The sequence below is a fragment of the Tasmannia lanceolata genome, unplaced genomic scaffold (genome assembly GCF_043159265.1).
Source record: "Tasmannia lanceolata isolate RefF3 unplaced genomic scaffold, GAP_Taslan_0.1 ptg000013l, whole genome shotgun sequence".
NCBI classification, from domain to species: domain Eukaryota; kingdom Viridiplantae; phylum Streptophyta; class Magnoliopsida; order Canellales; family Winteraceae; genus Tasmannia; species Tasmannia lanceolata.
Window position 1 is genome coordinate 38,289,805 of NW_027518690.1, and position 18,587 is coordinate 38,308,391.

Consider the following 18,587-nt stretch of genomic DNA (forward strand, 5'->3'; position numbering starts at 1 on the left):
CTCAACAGAATGGTATAGGAAAAAGAAAAAATAGGACAATTTTTGAAATGGCCAGAAGCATGTTAAAAGCTAAATCTCTGCCAAAGTCTTCTTGGGCAGAAGCTGTTGCTTGTGCTGTATATTTGTTGAACAGGTGTCCAACAAAGAGTGTTCTTTGAAGAACTCCAGAAGAGGCTTGGAGCGGCAACAAGGTAGATGTTTCTTTCTTACGGGTATCTGGATGTATTGCATATCCACATATTCCTGACGAAAGAAGGAAGAAGTTGGGAGACAAGAGCCAAAAATACATCTTCATCGGCTACAGTGTTGTCACCAAAGGTTATAAATTATATAACCCGGTAACAGGGGAAGTGATAGTGAGCAGAGATGTCAAATTTATCGAAGATAAAGCCTGGTCATGGAATCAGAAAGATGAAAAACAGAAAGGAGTCATCGTCGACAATGAACCAAACGAGGAAGAGATGGACAGTTCTTTACCCAACAATTCATCTCCTATACAAACTTCTCCGTCACAAACAGAAGCTCCTGAGTCTTCGGCACGTCCAAAGCGAACGCGGGTGCTCCCGACTTTCTTACAGGATTATGTTATCACGACTGACAACGACACTGATGATGACATAACAAATGAAACTCTGGTAAATTTTTGTCTATTTGCAGATTGTGACCGAGTCACATATGAGGATGCAGCAAATGATGAACGGTGGATTCAGGCGATGGCTGAAGAGATCCCGCAATAAAGAAGAATGACACGTGGGAGTTGACTTCTTTACCATCTGGGAAGAAGCCAATTGGTGTCAAGTGGGTGTACAAGACGAAGTACAAACCCGACAGTCAGGTAGACTGGTTCAAGGTGAGACTCATAGTGAAAGGCTACAAGCGAAAGCCAGGAATTGATTACTTTGAGGTGTTCGCACCGGTTGCCAGAATGGATACCATCCGGATGATCATATCACTTGCAGCTCAGAATCAATGGAAAATCCATCAAAATGGATGTCAAATCGGCATTCCTGAATGGTGTTCTTGAAGAGGAGGTTTATGTTGATCAACCTCCTAGCTATGTGAAGAAAGAGCATGAGAATTAAGTTTACAAATTGAAGAAGGCACTATACGGTTTGAAACAAGCACCCCGAGCCTGGTACACACGCATTGATACATATATGCTGCAGCATGATTTCCGGAAGTGCCCTTATGAGCATACACTATATATCAAGTCAAACTCTGATGGTGATCTCATTATTGTTTGTCTTTATGTTGATGACTTGATATTTACAGGAAATTGCGAAAAGATGTTTGCAGAATTCAGGGAGGCTATGACTTGCCAGTTTGAGATGACAGATATGGGATTGATTTCCTACTTTCTGGGCATTGAAGTACAGCAGACAGATGATGGCATATTTATTTCACAAAAGAAGTATTCCGGTGATATTCTGAAGCATCTCAAGATGGAGTCTCTTAATTCCATTCGGACTCCAGTTATGGATGGTTGGAATTAAAGACGGAAGGAATCGAAGAACTAATAAATCCCACATATTTTAAAAGCATGGTTGGTAGTCTGAGATATTTGACTTCCACTAAGCCAGATATTGTTTATGGAGTGGGGATTATTCGCCGATTTATAGATAAGCCCTACCAATCACACTTGCAGGCGGTGAAGCGCATTTTACGGTACATCAGTGGTACCCGTGATCATGGAATTTTTCACTCTTATTGTAACAATTTCAATTTGTTGGGATATACAGACAATGATTGGGGAGGTGATATAGAAACTCGGAAAAGTACTTCCGGGTATGCTTTCTTTCTTGGAACCGGAGCTTTCTCCTGGTCTTTGAAAAAGCAACATGTGGTTGCGCTTTCTACAGCAGAAGCGGAATACATGGCTACATCATCTGCAGCATGTCAGGTAATATGGCTTCGCTGAATGCTCAGTGCGTTAATGCATCAACATGACGGCCCCACCAAACTAATGTGTGATAATAAGTCAGCCATCGCATTGGCCAAGAATCCAGTTTTTCATGGCAGGAGTAAACATATCGACATCAAGTATCACTATATTAGAGACCTGGTTAGAGATAGAGAAATTAAGCTTGAGTTCTGCGGATCCGAAGATCAAGTTGCAGACATTTTGACGAAACCATTCAAGGCAGAATTATTTGAGAAACTAAAACTGATGCTCAGTGTTGTTGATTTTAAAAATTGATTTAAGGGAGACTGTTGAAAATTAAATCGATATTTTAATGTTTCCCGACAAATCTTGAGATTGGTAGATCTTTGGCGGTTGGTCAAAATCCGGCGCATGCAAATCCAAAGATATCAAGGCATGCAAATAAGACTCGTGAAAATCTTCTTGTATTGTTTTTCTTTGTATTGCATTTATGGCATTGAATGTGTTAGGTGTTATGTTATGTACCTTGAAAATGACATGCATTCTATATAATGCATGGTGTGTGAAATTAAAGATATACGAATCTTAACATCTCTCTCTCTCTCTCTCTCTCTCTCTCTCTCTCTCTCTCTCTCTCTCTCTCTCAACTTTCTCCTCATCCAGTGGAAGAAATACACTGGTGCAAATATCATTTTTCAAAACGAGAGTTATTTGAGTGGTTACTATAGAGTTTCTGGTTCCAACACGCCATGCATAATCGAATTATAGGGAGAAAATGCAGAGGGAAAGAGAGATCTATGTTTAGAAACTACTTCTAGATAAGAAGAAAATATACAAGTTGTGTGTCGATGTGTGGAGATCCTTTTCTTCTTGACGCGGCCATCTCCTTATACCAATTTTTCCCACAAATTGTTTATGACAATTATTTCCAGCAATAATTTAGTTTTATGAATTTTGAATAAAACCTGACACAACTACTTGCAACTCCTTTGAATTTTGAATAAAACTTGTCACAACTACTTGCAACTTCTCCTTTGAATTTTGAATAAAACCTGTCATAAATACCTGTAACTTTCACTTTGAACTTTGAATTTCAAAAAGTCACCCACCATGTTTTAAAATAACAAATATCGTTCATTTGCTGGTTGCTGAATAAATCTGAATAACAATTATTCGGCTACATAAAGCTTTCCTAGCCTAATAAATTTCAAAATGGAACCAAACAGGATCATCTTCCTTCATCATACAAGGCTTATTCACAGATCGTCTAGGAAGAAAAATGAAGGAAAATCATTTCATGCATTTGCTCTCACATCCAATTTTACTCTTCGCCAATGTTGTCGCAATATGCACCACTAGGCCACTTGTGAGTACGGCTGGGTTGGGCACACAATGGTTCACTATTACAAGTTTCATGGCTATCCACTAGACCACCATTTGCACAAATCCAGCCATGTCTCACAAAGGTTATCTTTAGCAACGAATACAGACCATTGCTAACAAGCAGCCATTGTTTCCTCATTCATGCTTGAACAATATCGTCAGATTTTGTCCTACTCTATGAAGGTCGGGTCAAGCTTTTGCTAATTTAATCCTCTAATTTCAGAGGCAAGGGAAATGGAGACCACTTGTTCGATGATCCGAATGGTTGTGACATCTTACATAGACAATGCCCAAAAACCTGCCCCATTAGACAATCATAACCTTTCGATTGGTGGCCTAATAATCAATTAATAGAAAGAGTAAAATATACTAATGACTCACATTTAGGATCCGTTTGGTTGCACCAAAAATAGGGAAAATAAAAGTATGGTTGCCATTTACTATTCACATGACAGTCCCTTTCGGTAAGTCATTTTCGGCCACAAAATTTCCAAATGCAAGCCATTTTTTACCATTTCCTCCCAAATTAAGGAGGAAAATTAAAGTAAAGAAATAGGAATTTGTTTTTCTTCTACTTTTATATAACCTACAGCCAAAGGAACCTTGGGCCTGTTTGGTTGAAAGGAAAGATCTTTTCACATAAAAAGGCTTTTCTTAAAAAGCCTTATCCTCTCTATTGGTTTCCTTGTAAACTGCTTTGATTGTTTAGTTCAATGGATATGAAAAGGAGAGCTTCTTTTTTTTTTTTGTAGACTTTCTCCTGCTTGGGTGCTTATTACTGGGAAAATGAAACTGAATGTTTCATTCATATTCAATCATATACTATGATTAATAGGACCTATATATATGCCAATGAGTCACTTATTAATGGGACCTATATAGAGTCTAATGAAAAAAAAATGATGAACCCTACATCTGTGTATACTAATTAATCAGTGAGGCTAAGTTGGAGGGCCACCCTTTAATTTTTACTTCTTCAATTTAAAATTTTCTCCAAGTCAAATGACTAAAATATCCTTTTGAGGTTCTCATTCTCTCTTTTCTGTCATTTTTCTGAAGAAACAAACAAGCCATGACCAGAACCCTGTCAGACAGTGCCTTGTGAACTTATAGTACAGATCCATGCATGATATTGCAATAGCAATGGAGACTCAAATTGGAGACCACAAAAGGAAGAAAGAAGGAACCAAGGATCACACCAAATATTTTGCAAGGATGGGATTTGATTGTTCTTTACCGGGATGCCAATGACCAAAAGTTCAAGAGAAAAGATAGGGAGGCGGCGAACCAGCTGATAAAAGCCATGGCTGTAGCAGACTCAAACCTCGCGCAGTGATTCTGTGAGCATTCGCCGAGATCATTGCCAATGAGAACTGTGATGCCCGCGGATGCACAAGCGGCCGCAAATGTAAGGGTTGAAGTGATCTGCAGTACAAACAAATTAATCAAGTGGTCTGCAGTAAAAAAAACATGGAAATCACACACAAATTTTGTGGATTGCCAATTAATCCAGACTGATTGTCACCAAAAAAAATTTTTTTGAATGGCAGATATATTTATTGATAAAAAGGAAAAATCGAAGGAAGAAACAATCATGGTTTGAAATTTCGGTTTCGGCATAAATTTCGGACCTAGCCGAAATCCCGAAATTTCGGCAATTTTGGCTGAAATTTTGTAAAGGAATAAAAAATTAATATTTTGTTTGAAATTTCGCCGAAATTTCCGAAATTTTGTATGTTTTGGTAAATTCGGATTTCGGTCATTTCGGTGTCGGTGTTGACCGAGATCCGAAATTAATGATTTCGGTCAAAATTTCAAACCATGGAAACGATATACAAAAATAGAACCCCAAACTTCCCCAGAGATCACATAGGAGAAAGAGAACACATAGGATAAAGGAAGGCAATTCAAGGGGGGAGGAAGTCAAAAAGCTCCAATCTCTCCTTTGAAACCCCGGCGGCCTTGGCTAATTTATCGTCACAAGTTGTTTTAGCTTTCACATTAGGAGATAATATTTGCATTCCCCCCTATATTAGCAGCCCACCCTTGATTTTAAACCATTTTAATGGGTTGTTGATAGCTTGTTGAGAATTGAAACATGCAATGAGAAAATGTAAAATAAAAGAAAGCGCTGCCAATATTTAAACAGAATGAGAATATCAGCTCCTGTTCACATGGAATTGAATATCTTTACTTTTACATTCCCTACGGGGCCGTTTGGATATGCGGATTTTAGAATCCGGGATTTCTTCAAAATTGTAGCTAAGAGACAAGAGAAGATGCGAACCAGCAGTGGTTTTTGACTTCTCGCCCTTCTTTCCGACAGCAAGAGAGTAGCAGATCCTCCCATTTTTCCAGGTTTTAGAAATCTCAGGATGCAGGAGAGATTTCTAAAACCTGGTTTTCATACTGAAAATCCAAGAGATTTCTAAACCTGGTTTTTTTACAGCAAGAAACGCTGCCAGGACAGCATGCAGCAGCCTGATCATGAACCCTCTTTTACACTGTTTTCAAACTAAAAACCTGGATTCTAAAATTCGCGTATCCAAAAACAGCCCCTACAACTTTAAGGAAATCAAAGTTTTCTTTGCATGGTATTAAGAAAGCACTTTTCTTACCCCATCACCTATGGCAAAAAGGCTGACTATCTTGGAATTCCGCAAGCAACGCCTCACTAGAAGGGCATAAATATCCACAATGGCTAGAGACATGCTCCATAAGCTTTGCAAGGAGGCAGCCGCAACAAGGTAGCTGAACATCAAATACCAGAGCTTATTTTGTGTGGCATTTCAAAAATGCAATTATATGATTGAGTTCTCAACTGGGAACCTTTGTTTCTTCCAGATTCACGTAAACTATAAAACATGGGTAAATTATTATGTGTTGCAAATTAGATAAAATCTTTCAGAAACAAAAAGAAATGATACAAAAAAGATATATAGTCTCAAACAGGAACAAGGATAGTGGAGGCAATTGGAGAAACTTTCTCTCTGTTGGCAAAATCGGGAGAGTGAGCATCTCCCGATGGTTGATAGATTTGAGACGCAGAAATATCAATTAAAAGAGCAAACAGTAATTCTATGAATTAGTTGAAAAGATAACTACAGAGGTTCTAAGTTTGGAAGTTAAAGAAGAGCTTCTTTTAGAGTTTATTAGGTCACAGGTTTCTCTTTACGTTTGAGCTGAAAAAAAATGGGGTTGTGTTTAAAAATCAAGCAGTTCAAAAATTAGAAGAGGTCATATGGCTGTTACTTTTAAGAGTATTGTATTGTTGCTGTGGATTGTTGGTGAATGATCTTATATAGAGAGTTTAGAGACTAGAAGAAAGTGAAATGAAATCTATGGGTTTTTCTCTTATTTCTGTTCCGTTGGAGAGTATTGGTACTCGGTCTCAATCATCTTCTTCTTTGTGATTCTTCTTTTCACTCTTCTGTGTAATTTGTAGCTCAGTTCGTTTACCGTTGTGTCCTTGTTTCTATCGCACTTGCTAGTCTTCTGAATTTCCACTGCACTGATACTTGACTATTGAAAGTGTTAAAGTATAAAAGATTAATAACGCCTTTCTCCAATAGCTTAAGCTTTTGGAGAAGTTGGTTATCTAACATGGTATCAGAGCCAAAAGGTCTCGAGTTCAAACCTCCAGGATAGCCACATGCGATGGTCGGTCCAAAGTGGGACCACATGTGCCACGTGTTTGCCAAGTGGGCCACACCTGCGGGGGAGTGTTAAAGTTTAAAAAGATAAATAACGCCTTTCTCCAATCGCTTAAGCTTTTGGAGAAGTTGGTTATCTAACAGAAAGTAAGAAGCTTCTCTGTGCAAGTTAATTATGGTCCCCATTACTCCTTCCCTCTTTGAAGATTTGAAGCATCAATCCTCCATAAACTAGAATCATATCCAACTTAGTAGTTTCTAAATAATTCTCCTAAGAATCCTAATCAATAAACCTTCTAGTAACAGTCCCTGATGCAGGACAATACCTAATTTAGAGAGAATCCTACACTCCTAATGGGATTAAGACTTTAGGACAGTTTAGGGCTTACGTGGAAAACTAAAAGAACACTTAACAACTAACCTAGGGCTGAATTAACACCTAATTAATCTATGGACAGCAGTAATAATGAGACTTAAATAGCATGAATAATTATAAAAATTGTAATTAAGCATGAACTAAACCTTATAAAAATCAATCAAAGTGATAAGGATTCGTAAGATGAATTGATAATAGAAGGATTAGTCTGAAACTAGGCCTACACATGCAACCAATTAAAAGAACTAAAAGATAATGTAAAACCTATCAATTAGATGTAACAAAAGCATGAGAAGTTAATAATAATCAATGAAGAAAAACAAAAAAAATATCCAACAGCAGGAATTTGGTCAAAACAGTCCAAATTTAGGCCGGGGGTATTTGGTAATTTCTGCAAACTAGAAATTGAAGGAAACTGCTGTCTAGATCTTAGGTAAGAGTTTAGGTAGGTAACAGAAAGGTAATTCTAGGGTTTAGGTTCTTACTTAATGGTAGGTTTAGGCTATGGATCTTTAAAAAGGGTTTTCAGGCTTGAAAATTGTGCGAATTTTCAATTGGCTGCAAAGGGGTTTAAAGCTATGGATCTTGGATGCTTTGGCCGAGGTTTAGTCCAAAATAAAGTCCTTCAAAGTTTCAAGATGAGATCTTAAACGATGTAGGAGATATTTGGATTTTGGGTTTTTGTATTTTTGTATTTTAGGGTTTAAGAACAAAAAAAAAAACTGAAGAACTAAAGACTTACTTGTTTATGACTGATTTGAGAGGAGAATAGAAGTGAGAAGATGAGAGGGGGTTGAGAAGAATGGCTCCAAGTCACCATGAAGAGAAGAGAAGAAGAAGTCCAAGCCACAATAGCTCTCACAAATAAACGTCAATTCTGTTCAATATTCAAAAAGTCCCTTACATTGCTACTTTCATAAGATGTATTTATAAAATAAGAAACCCTAGAAGATAACTTAAAACCTAAGCAACTAATCTCGACCATTCATCTAATCCAAAGTAAACTAAATAAAGTTAAAACTTACTAAAAATAATAATCCCATAATGACCTATACCACTTCCTAAAAACACTCATAACTTGCTAAAAACATATCCAAATCATGTGATCTTGGGGTCATTAGATATGTAATTGAAAAACCTTTCTAATAATACAAAAAACACGCCAAACGGATGAGATTTGATGCCTAAAAAGTAGGCTACAAATAAAATGACGAAAATAGAAAGTAAATAATAAAAAAAGACGCCCATGTCTGTGGCCCATATTAGAGTCCTCGCCATCAGTCCCGTCCACATCTACGCTTGTAAAACTTGAATCCGCGCCCATTGTTATGTCCCCATCAGCCCCAAAATAGAAATTACCCACATTAAATCAAACAACAAAAAGGCAACAATCGCAAAAATAGAAACACTTCTAAATTAACTACACTAATCTAAATTCAACTCTAAGGACTTTCCAACTAAAATAGAAACAAATAAACTTTCTCCACGTATATAACAAAACTCCTCCATGTGGGGCCAATGTGATGCAACCCAAAATGATAATAAGTCACTTGCGACTGTTTGACCAAAGTCAAAGCAGTTGGGAATGGAAAAAAATGCCCTTCTCCACCTTCGTCCTCCTTGCTCATATTCAATATGGTGTAGGTGGTGCATGTGGGCTCCACTTCAAAACACGTTTAAGAACCACCTTTCGAGCCTGTCTTTCCTCTTGTTTGTGGTCCCCATCAACATCATAAGCTCTAAATGCAGAGGTTGCCATTAAAAAGATCAGTCTTTACCCTTCTAGCCATTTTTGTTAACTATGTAGCTGTCTGTAACATTATTGCATGGAATCTTGTCAATAATCAAGCTTCTTACATGTATTGATCGCCTGCTCGATTCTATCACCCATCAACTGCTGCAAATATACAATGCTAATCGAATTTCCCATTCAGTTTGTGCCGCCCCACCAAGTCAAAAGAGTTTTACATTAATTTCCCAAACTCCACCTGAAACAATATTTTTCAAAGAAATTTCCTAGTATTTTGGTGCACCTTCCTCCCTCACCAATATCAAGGAAGACAAACAAAAGTTCAAGCCTATAAGGGAACGATTCATTCAATACAAACTGGTAGAAAGCCACCTTGTCAACCTGAAATTATTTACCAAGAAGCTTCCATCGGGTCTTGCCAATACCCAGAATGTTATACAGCTAACTTGTCGACCTGAAACTGTTTACAAATAACCTTCCATTTGGCCTTGCCAATCCCCAAAATGATTACCTCATAAAGACCCAAACAAAAATATTTACCCTTCAGATGCCCAAGTATATACACTTGCAGGCTTGGTAACACTGAATGGGTTGCACGCCAGTACTTAGATCTTTACCATTCCAAATAGCAGTCCTACGGTATTATCTAGACTGATTTAATAATGGTGAAAATTGTAACCTACTAACCTGTAACAAGAAACATCTTAATGAGGTGGCTCTAAAGGCCCATGAAAGGGCAGAAAATCCATATTTCATATGAAAAAGGACGAAGTTTGCATGGTGCAGAGGTGCATAATTATGGAAAATTGAATTGCTAAATGAAGCGGTTCGAAGGACAAAGGCAATCCACTGTCCAGACTCATAAAAGAAGTGAAAGAAGAAACAACATCCTCAAGTAGACGTAAAAGTCTATATGAAAAAGTATGCAATGATACAGGACCAAAACTAATGCAATCAGATACCAAATAAATTTGAATCCATTTACCCTTAGAAAGGAATTAGTGCTACAATTTTCCTTATATATATAGGCACAACCATGTTTAAATAATAGGCACGAACTCAACTTGTCCCATTTGCTTTGACCAGCTGTGAAAGGCTGCTGACAGTTTTTTGGGAATTGTAACACCTGGTTAAGCATATAGGACAAGGTGAGTTCGCACCTATTATCGAAACATGGTTGTGTTTATATTATTTGCCTATATATAATATTGTTTTTTTTTTTTTGAATGATTATAGATAATATTATTTCTTCCAAAAAAATGTATAAAACTTCACAAACAACTGGATACACCCAAAAGTAACTCTGAGGGGAAAAATGAAGTTACTTTACAAACAACTGAATACATCCAAAAGAAATTCTGATGGGACAAATGAAGCTTTGTTGATGTAGAAAGTAAATAACTTTCTCAGCACCGGTTTCAAGCATAAAAACCAAAATGCATGTGTTCTTCACTATTAAAAGAACTTCTACTGTCAATAATCAAGAGTATACCATCACAGATCCCATAAAAAATATTTATAGAAAAGGCCAAACATTTATTCCTACTACAACTCCAATTTTTAAAAAGAAAAGGAAAAAAATCTATTTTCTGCACATTTCAATAAATCAAAGATGGCCCAAAAATCATGTCACGAAATCTATACATTATAAAATAACACCGGATGTATTATTAAAGTAAGGAGCTTGGAAAAAAAATATAGCTCATGCGCATGAACCTATGCCACATCACTCCCCCCCAAAAAAAAAAAAAAACCCGAACGCACGCACACATTTGAGCAATAGGACTCTACAGATATCTCTTTCCCCATCTTTACTAAAGGAAATGTTATCAGCACAGCACAACCATGTTTTTATAATTGCACAGATGCAGTTTTTTAATTGGCTTCTCAGAGCTTTTTGGGAATGGTACCAACCTTTGACAACTCTTTAAATAATAGAAGATAAGATGTTAAGATGTTTTTGTTCAAATATCAAAACATGGTTGTGCTGATAACATTTCCCTTTACTAATAGAAAATAAAAGTTTTCATTCGAAAACAGAGAAATGACTAACCAATGATTGACCAAATTGATCAAAAAGATTGAGTAAAAAACAATAAAAAGAAGACTAAAAACATTTATATCTCCTACTTGACCATCGGGAAATGGTCACCAACAACCAAGCCAATCTGATCACTCCTCTAGCCAACCAATCATTCTTAAGATTTCCATTCCTTCCTATACCTATTGATTGAATACCAAATCAATAATCTCTAATAATAAAGGAAAATTTCTCTACACGATTGCATTCACCATATACATTCCCCCTATTATGAATTGATTTTGAAATGAAGCGACAAGTTGACTCCTAGCATTAGAGTTAGAGCTAACACTCCTACCTCGTTTGAACCCTTCACTCTTACCGGTCTAGAGAGAACCAGCCTAACATGTCCTTTGCGGCCTTTGATGATGCCCAACTACGGCTGCTTGCCTCGGATTCCAATGCTTGAGTCATCAAAATTCAACTTAAGTGCCCCATAAGGAGGAAGCCATTGTATCATAGCTCTCTCGACAGACACATGGCTATATCAATAATAGTGTTATGACCATAGTTTTTTTTATTGAATGGCAGTGTTATGACCGTAGTTAGCACAATGTATGACAACCAAAAAAACCCAAAAAAATGGGTCTAAAATGTCTGTAACTCAGAAAAATTAATAGAAAAAACATTAAAAAAAAGAAGGGCAAAAGAAAGGTGGGTGAAAAAATGGGCTTAAAACAGTGTCATCACATTAATAGAGCATGGTGCAAAAACTCATTTATATACATCCAAAATTTTAAAATACTTTTCAATACATGCCATCAAATTCTAAAACCCAAAACAATAACCCATATTCATCCACTCCTCGTCATATTTACAAACTAAATTATACATAAAAAATCAAATGTTTTCAGACTTATGGAATTGTCATGGAGTGTTTGCATGGACAAAAGGCAGTCAACGATGATTCTTCACCTGAGAAGAAGAAAGAAGCCAATTTTTCTTGTTCCTGTTATGTAGTTTGAACCTACTTATATATAATAGAATTAGGTTATTTATAAACAGAAACTACTTTGGATAATATAACAAAGCTTGTTGATGTGATCCGAGCCGTTGGACTATTCTTTTTTCATTTTTGCACATGTTTCTACATCCAACACTAAATCTCAGTTCAAAACATCTTAAGAGTTTGCCCACGACCATATGGTGAGTATGAGAAACCCCTTATTTGCCCGATCTTAATGAATTCCATCAACAACAAGATTTCAATCAAATCATTCAAAAAAAAAAGATCTCAATCGATCTCCTTTCCAAAAAAAAAACCAAGAAGAAGATCTCAATCGAAAGGGAAATGAGAAAACGGAAAGGAACACAGCAAGGGAAGGAGAAAATAGATCTTGAGGAGTTAGACACCTTTTCACGCCGAAGTTCTTTTCAAAAGTTTTTTTCTCAAATGAATAAAAGGAAGTTTTATAATAATTATGAAGTTCTGGTGCACATATGTGTCCACACGTACTCTACTTTGCACATGCGTATACATGAGGGGCTCTCTCCACCCCTTCCCTCTAAGGAGAGAGAGAGAGAGAGAGAGAGAGAGAGAGAGAGAGAGACTTAGAGAGAGAGAGAGAGACTTAGAGAGAGAGAGAGAGACCTAAGTGACACACTATTCAATAGACTGAAAAGGTGATCATGCTTCGCTGTCAGTCTACCCTATGAACAAGAACTAGTACATGGTCTCTCCCCGAGTCTCCTTCCTCGTCGCTCAGTCAATTGGTCGGCCCAAGGTCTTACTTCCAGTCAATTTAGACACTCGACAAGTTTTATAAAGTTATATTGAAAAAAAAAACAATACGTTAAGAAAAGGAAATAAAATGTAGATCTTGAACAATTTGTGAAGTTTTGCTAACCTTCAAAGGTCCTTCATCATATCACCATGAGAAGATTCATCGGAGGAGGCCCAAAATATTCTGTCTATTACAACTGATTGATATAACCACAACACCTATGCTTTTGCCTCCAAAGATTATATGAATTTGTTACTTTATTTAGATGATCCAAAATATAGTGATCAAACTCGCCTTCCATAAGGTTCTCTGATGTGACCCTAGGCTCTATAGGGAATTTTACTGAACACCTAAAAGGCAATAGATGAACTTACTTAAGGCATTTCGGGCAAGCGAAGACCCTTGCTATGGTCGAGCAGAGGTACTTTTGGCCGCGGTTAAAGCGTGATATAATCCAATCTGTGCGTCAGTTCAGGACGTTTTAGTCTTTCAAAGGCCAAGCCCAAAACACAGGTTTATATTCTCCGTTGCCGACTACTAGTAGACCTTGGGAGGATCTCAGAATGGACTTTGTCATAGGAACCGCTAGGAAGTTTGACTGTTTTTGTAGTAGTTGATATATTCTCCAAAATGTCACACTCTATTCCATGTCAAAAAAAGGTCCCCTCCATGCTCCACCTCCATATTCTACTATCTTGACTCACCCTCCTAATATAAGGTACCCCCTCAAGTAGCACCAACAATGTTGCTAGGGACCCTATTTCGTGCTCCTATCTGACCTCACTTTGCTTTCCTCTGCCCGTTGCTTCATTTCGTTCAGGCCTCCCATACGGTAGTCCCTTCACTCGGCTCCCACTCCCTGTCATAAGATTCTACCACCCTATTTCTAAATTTTTGCCACTTTAAACAAAAGCAAGTGTGATACCCTGAGGATAATATCATTGCACCACAGCCCACGGGTCCTCCCAAAATCTAACCTAATAACCCTTGCCCACTCTAAACATAACAAACATAATGCCTCTAGTGAAGGAGCCCGCCATCCCACTAACCATCCTCCACCATGATCCTTTGGTTTTAGCAGCCCCTCTTGGTATCCCCCCCCCCCCCCCCCCCCCCCCGGGCCAAAAAAAAAGATATATAGAGAGAGAGAGAGGAAAAAAACCAATCCCATACTTCTCAGCTATTACTCTTATTTTTGACAAAGGTAACAAATTTTATTTAGAAAACAAACCAGATTGCAAAGAAAAATCATTGGGCAATAAAGGCCTGATGTACATATATTTTCTAGACACTCCCAATTTCGCTAGCTTGTTGGAAAGGTTATCATTGAATCATTGACACTCCTAAATATGTGAGGGAAAACAATTCCCTGCCCTCTACTTAAGAATCTCATTGATGAATCGAGGCAGCGTCCATGGTTTGAGGTTACGCTCTTAGGTCCACGACAGCCAACGAGTCCAACTCCACATCCAATCTCTCATTCATCTAAATACCTCTTTGCTATTATATACTTCCACATCCAACCATCCTCTCCAAAAGTCTACAGCTATTTCCCAAAAACACTTGATTCATCAGTTCCAAGCTTCTAATTCTAGTGCTTCCCACCTTTAATCCTTGCAAACATCATACCATCTTACCAAGTCACATTTCATGTTTTCTTCTTCATCATTCCAACTGAGGTCCTAAACATGGTCAAGTTGTTGATTGCACTTAGTGTTGGATGGACATAAAGCACACCGACATGTTAGAGAGGTGATTTTATTGAAGCTATCTTCCTGCCAAATGAGAGAGTTCCTCTTTTCCACAGAAGCTTCTTTTCAAACTATTCCACAAATAAAGCACACAATGATGGTTTTCCACCACACAATGGGAGTTCTAAGGAAGTGCCATGCATCTTCATAGTGGTGATTAGTGAAGATCTAGAGATTCTATCTGCTGATGTTTTCTTCCCCCTTAGTTCCTTTCGTATTTTTTATCGTTATTTCAATTGTAAATCTTTCCAGGGACCACCTTGGTCTCTCTGTCTTTAATAAATCTATCTGCCATTTAAAAAAAAAAATGTTTTCGTTACACATGGCCTTGTAAGACGCATCTAAACTTGCTAGTGATTTGGCTCTCAAGTAACAGAACTTGGTCTCTCTAAATCAGGGGTTTTGATGACTCTTCTCAACCTACTCCTGTAGATCAACAATCTCTGCAGATTTCAAGTGGCTTCGTTTAACCATGCATCATTTTCACAACCATGTCTACTCGCACCTCTGCCATGACTAGGCAGGACTTCATCAGGCTTCTCAAGGGCGTCATCCTCATCACAAATTTTAATTCCCAGCCCCACAAACATGCTAATTGGCTAATTGCAATGCTACCAACTAATGATAATGGAAAAAAATTCTCTCAAAAAGGTTCAGGCAAAACACCAAATAAAATCCAATTCTGAATGAAAAGGAGTTTCTCACTACATATCCCCCGTGACAAATATTTAATAGATCAATCGGGGAGTATGAAGAGGAGACAACAGCTCCACGATTGACTCCATCTTTTGGCAACGAGTCAGCATCCCCGTTCGCTTATCAAAAAACATGGTGGAAAGACACGTCAAGATCATCAATCTATGTTTTGTGGACACGGACACGAGTGTCGTGTGTCAACACGAACAAGAGTGTCGCGTGTCGACACGGACACGGAGTGTCAGACACGGCAAACCCCCAGACTTTAGAAATGGGGACACAGCTAAAATAGGAAGTATATGTAATCATGATTTGTGTATATGGATTCGTGTGTCCAGTTTCAATATGGATACGAGTTGTCCAAAATGAGGTAAACACAGTACTCAACAAAAAACAGAATGTCACACTTGACATGGTACAAAAGCATGTCCACACACCCACATTAAGTCTAACACTTCCAGCAATACAAGTAAAAGTGTCCAAAGTAGTGTGGACACGCGTATCATGTCGGACACGGTAGGACATGTGAGCCGGCAATACATTCGAAGTGTCGGCCAAATCATAGTCATCAATGCAATAATTGATCTCTTCGAAATATTCTGGGAACTGCCATGAGTACCCAACATTAGCTTAGATCAACTCGATGGCATTGCTAGAATCCCCTTAGATGATCTAATGAAAAATGAAGCATGCATGTGTTCTTGTGCCCACATTAGTTATTTACTTGATTTCACCACTGGTTGATGAATGGCGAGAAACAACAGACAAACAGCATAAAAACACAAAGTGATAGTCTAGCATATTCACACCATCTTTCATTTCTGCTACTGAGATGTCGAAAACCCAATTCAAATGTGTTTGGACAAAAAACTACATGGGCAATAAATCGCTTCCATAATTAAGTGATTGAGTGGTGGCAAAACCTCCTTTTTTTAGGTACAGTTAATCCAGTTAATCCAGCTCTCGAATTATCAGGAGCCAAATGAGATTTAAGAAAGGACGTATATCAACATCCACCTAAACAACTCAAAAGAACACCATGTGTGCAACATCTACCGACACTATGCAAAAACCAGTATTGAATACCAAGAGTTACAGTTTTAGTTTCGGCGAGGGTAAAAGGAACAGAAAAAAATCTGAATAGAATATTTCTAGTCCAAATTTTTTTATTCAAGGTCACAAAGGTGTATAACTGCAAAATTTAATAATACCCAGAAATAGCACAAAAATGAAGCAAGGGGCATTCACATTGGCACAGATCTATATCTATAAAGGAAATTAGATATAAAAATATGAATGGCTCTGGCCCTATCAGATGGCAGCTACCCACAAAGAGGGAGGGAAAGGGCGCCATCGTGGTAAACCAAATTTTAACCAAAATGCAGGAATTCCTTTATTCCTTTAACTATGAGAATAAATACATACTTTCCTCCCTCCATCGTGAGAAGCAAGACAATTGCCCCATAATTGTTGCCTACTAAATAAGGTCTATTAAACTAGGTAACTTAGAGTAAAACATAAAAGAAATAAATTCAAGTCACAAAAGATGCATAAGGAAATAAATCGAGTCACAATCCCTTGGTCTATTAACTTGGTTGCCACATGCCTGGAATCCTCAACAATGTCGCAAGCAAAAAAATGCACTTTTTGGTAACTTTGGAGTGTTTGGTTGCCAATTTAGCATCACAATCCCTGGAGACTACCAGACAAGATTCAAATGTAATTATTGCTTGTTTAGTAATGTGGCATCCATGTTCCCACTTTTACCTTCCTTGCCAAATTTATCAAAAATGGTAGAATTCTTCAAGGGAATTTTTGCTTTTTCTCTTTCTCTCTCTGCCTTCTCTTCCCTCTCTTCTCTTCTCTTTCTATATTGGTAATGAGCTCTATGAGGTTGGCTACTTATCACTATTCTACCGGTAAACCCTAGGTAAATCAAATGTTTGTCTCTTCCCTATTGACTACTTATACCACTAATCTACAACGTAACTACCTGTATCCAAACAGAGCCAAAAGATAATGTTGCCAGCTAATGCACGCGTGTAACAAAATACAAACAGGATATCATCTAAAAAAAAGGAAAAGAAAAGAAAAAATGCAAGGAATTGAGCTAGTGTGTCACCAGAAGGCAGTAACGGATGTGAAATCGCTGGCTGAAACCATGATGCAGAGAGCTACAACAGCAAAAATGAACTGAAGGAATCGTAAGACGAGGCCTCCAGGAGTACCAGGCATGCCTTGGATGTCCTTCATCCTCACTCTTGGTTCTTCATTCACGGCCACATCCGTGTGAGGAGGGGCTTCTACTGGATGCACAGAAGGATGGCTTGCATTCATAGCTTCAGTGATTTCAACTCATCGACTCATATCCATGGATTTTAATCAACATAAAACTCAGAAAAATACGAAACCACTAATTCAGAAACCCTATAATCTCTTGGAGAAAGGCTCGATTTCGAAAGAGCCTGGTTCAAAGCCCTAATTTTCAGAAAAAATGTCTACAAATCCAGAGGAATCAATCAACAGAGCTGAATTTCCATCCGACTCAACGGAGGAAAAATAGAAGTACAAATTCAGAAGCCTAATTTCATCGATGTATGGTTAAAAAAGCTCCCCAAGTAAGGGATTTAGTTATAAACCTCGAACAGGAGCCCTAATTACATGGATTCAAATCAAAACGATCAAAGCCCTAATTAAATGGATTTAGGTATGGAAAAGCTCAAATTCCATAAATTATCGAAGAAAGAAGGCAAAATCTTCGATTCGGAGGCCTAATTCAATAGAAAGATCTGCCTCTCGAGATCGATTTAAGTTTTACGGAAAGAAGAAAAGGATAACGGTACAGGGGGAGAGAGACTGCTGACTGGTCCAAATGGCACATTTTAGCGTTAGAGGAGCCAAATCACTAACTAGTACAAATGGCACATTTTAGCGTTAGTCGTATTTCCAGAGTCTACTGATATTGGCACTGCATGTTTTCATAATTGCACCAACTTGCCTTGTCATTTATTATTTACCCAGCTATCAGAGTTTATTATTTAACCCCTGCCACGTCGGCTGACGTCATTGACATGCTCCCTATAGACTCGAGTTCGAATCACCCAGGCTTACCCGATGCATGTGGTTTACGGGTGATTGCGTGCATCCGTAGGGATTAGTCCTGCCCTATACTTGTAGGGATACCCTATGTCACAAAAAACTGTTTATTATAATTCCCAAAAGGTTTTTCAAAAGCCAATTAATAAAGAAAAGAGAAGGTGAGTTAGTGCAATTATCGAAGGCTTTCTAAATC

At 37.9% G+C, this 18,587-nt stretch overlaps 1 protein-coding gene and 1 pseudogene across 1 annotated transcript; one reads left to right on the top strand and one right to left on the bottom strand.

Moving 5' to 3' along the window:
* The first annotated feature begins 1,157 nt into the window (after positions 1 to 1,157).
* LOC143891217 (secreted RxLR effector protein 161 pseudogene) lies at positions 1,158 to 1,918 on the top strand (annotated as a pseudogene).
* A 2,283-nt stretch (positions 1,919 to 4,201) lies between these two features.
* On the bottom strand, positions 4,202 to 18,184 carry LOC143890058 (CASP-like protein 5A2). The gene is made up of 3 exons (XM_077394599.1): positions 17,418 to 18,184; positions 5,884 to 6,016; positions 4,202 to 4,690 (listed from the first exon to the last, which is right to left on the bottom strand). The coding sequence occupies exons 1-3, from the start codon at positions 17,630 to 17,632 to the stop codon at positions 4,499 to 4,501; spliced, it is 540 nt and encodes a 179-aa protein (XP_077250714.1). The 5' UTR covers positions 17,633 to 18,184; the 3' UTR covers positions 4,202 to 4,498.
* Between the last annotated feature and the right edge of the window lie 403 nt (positions 18,185 to 18,587).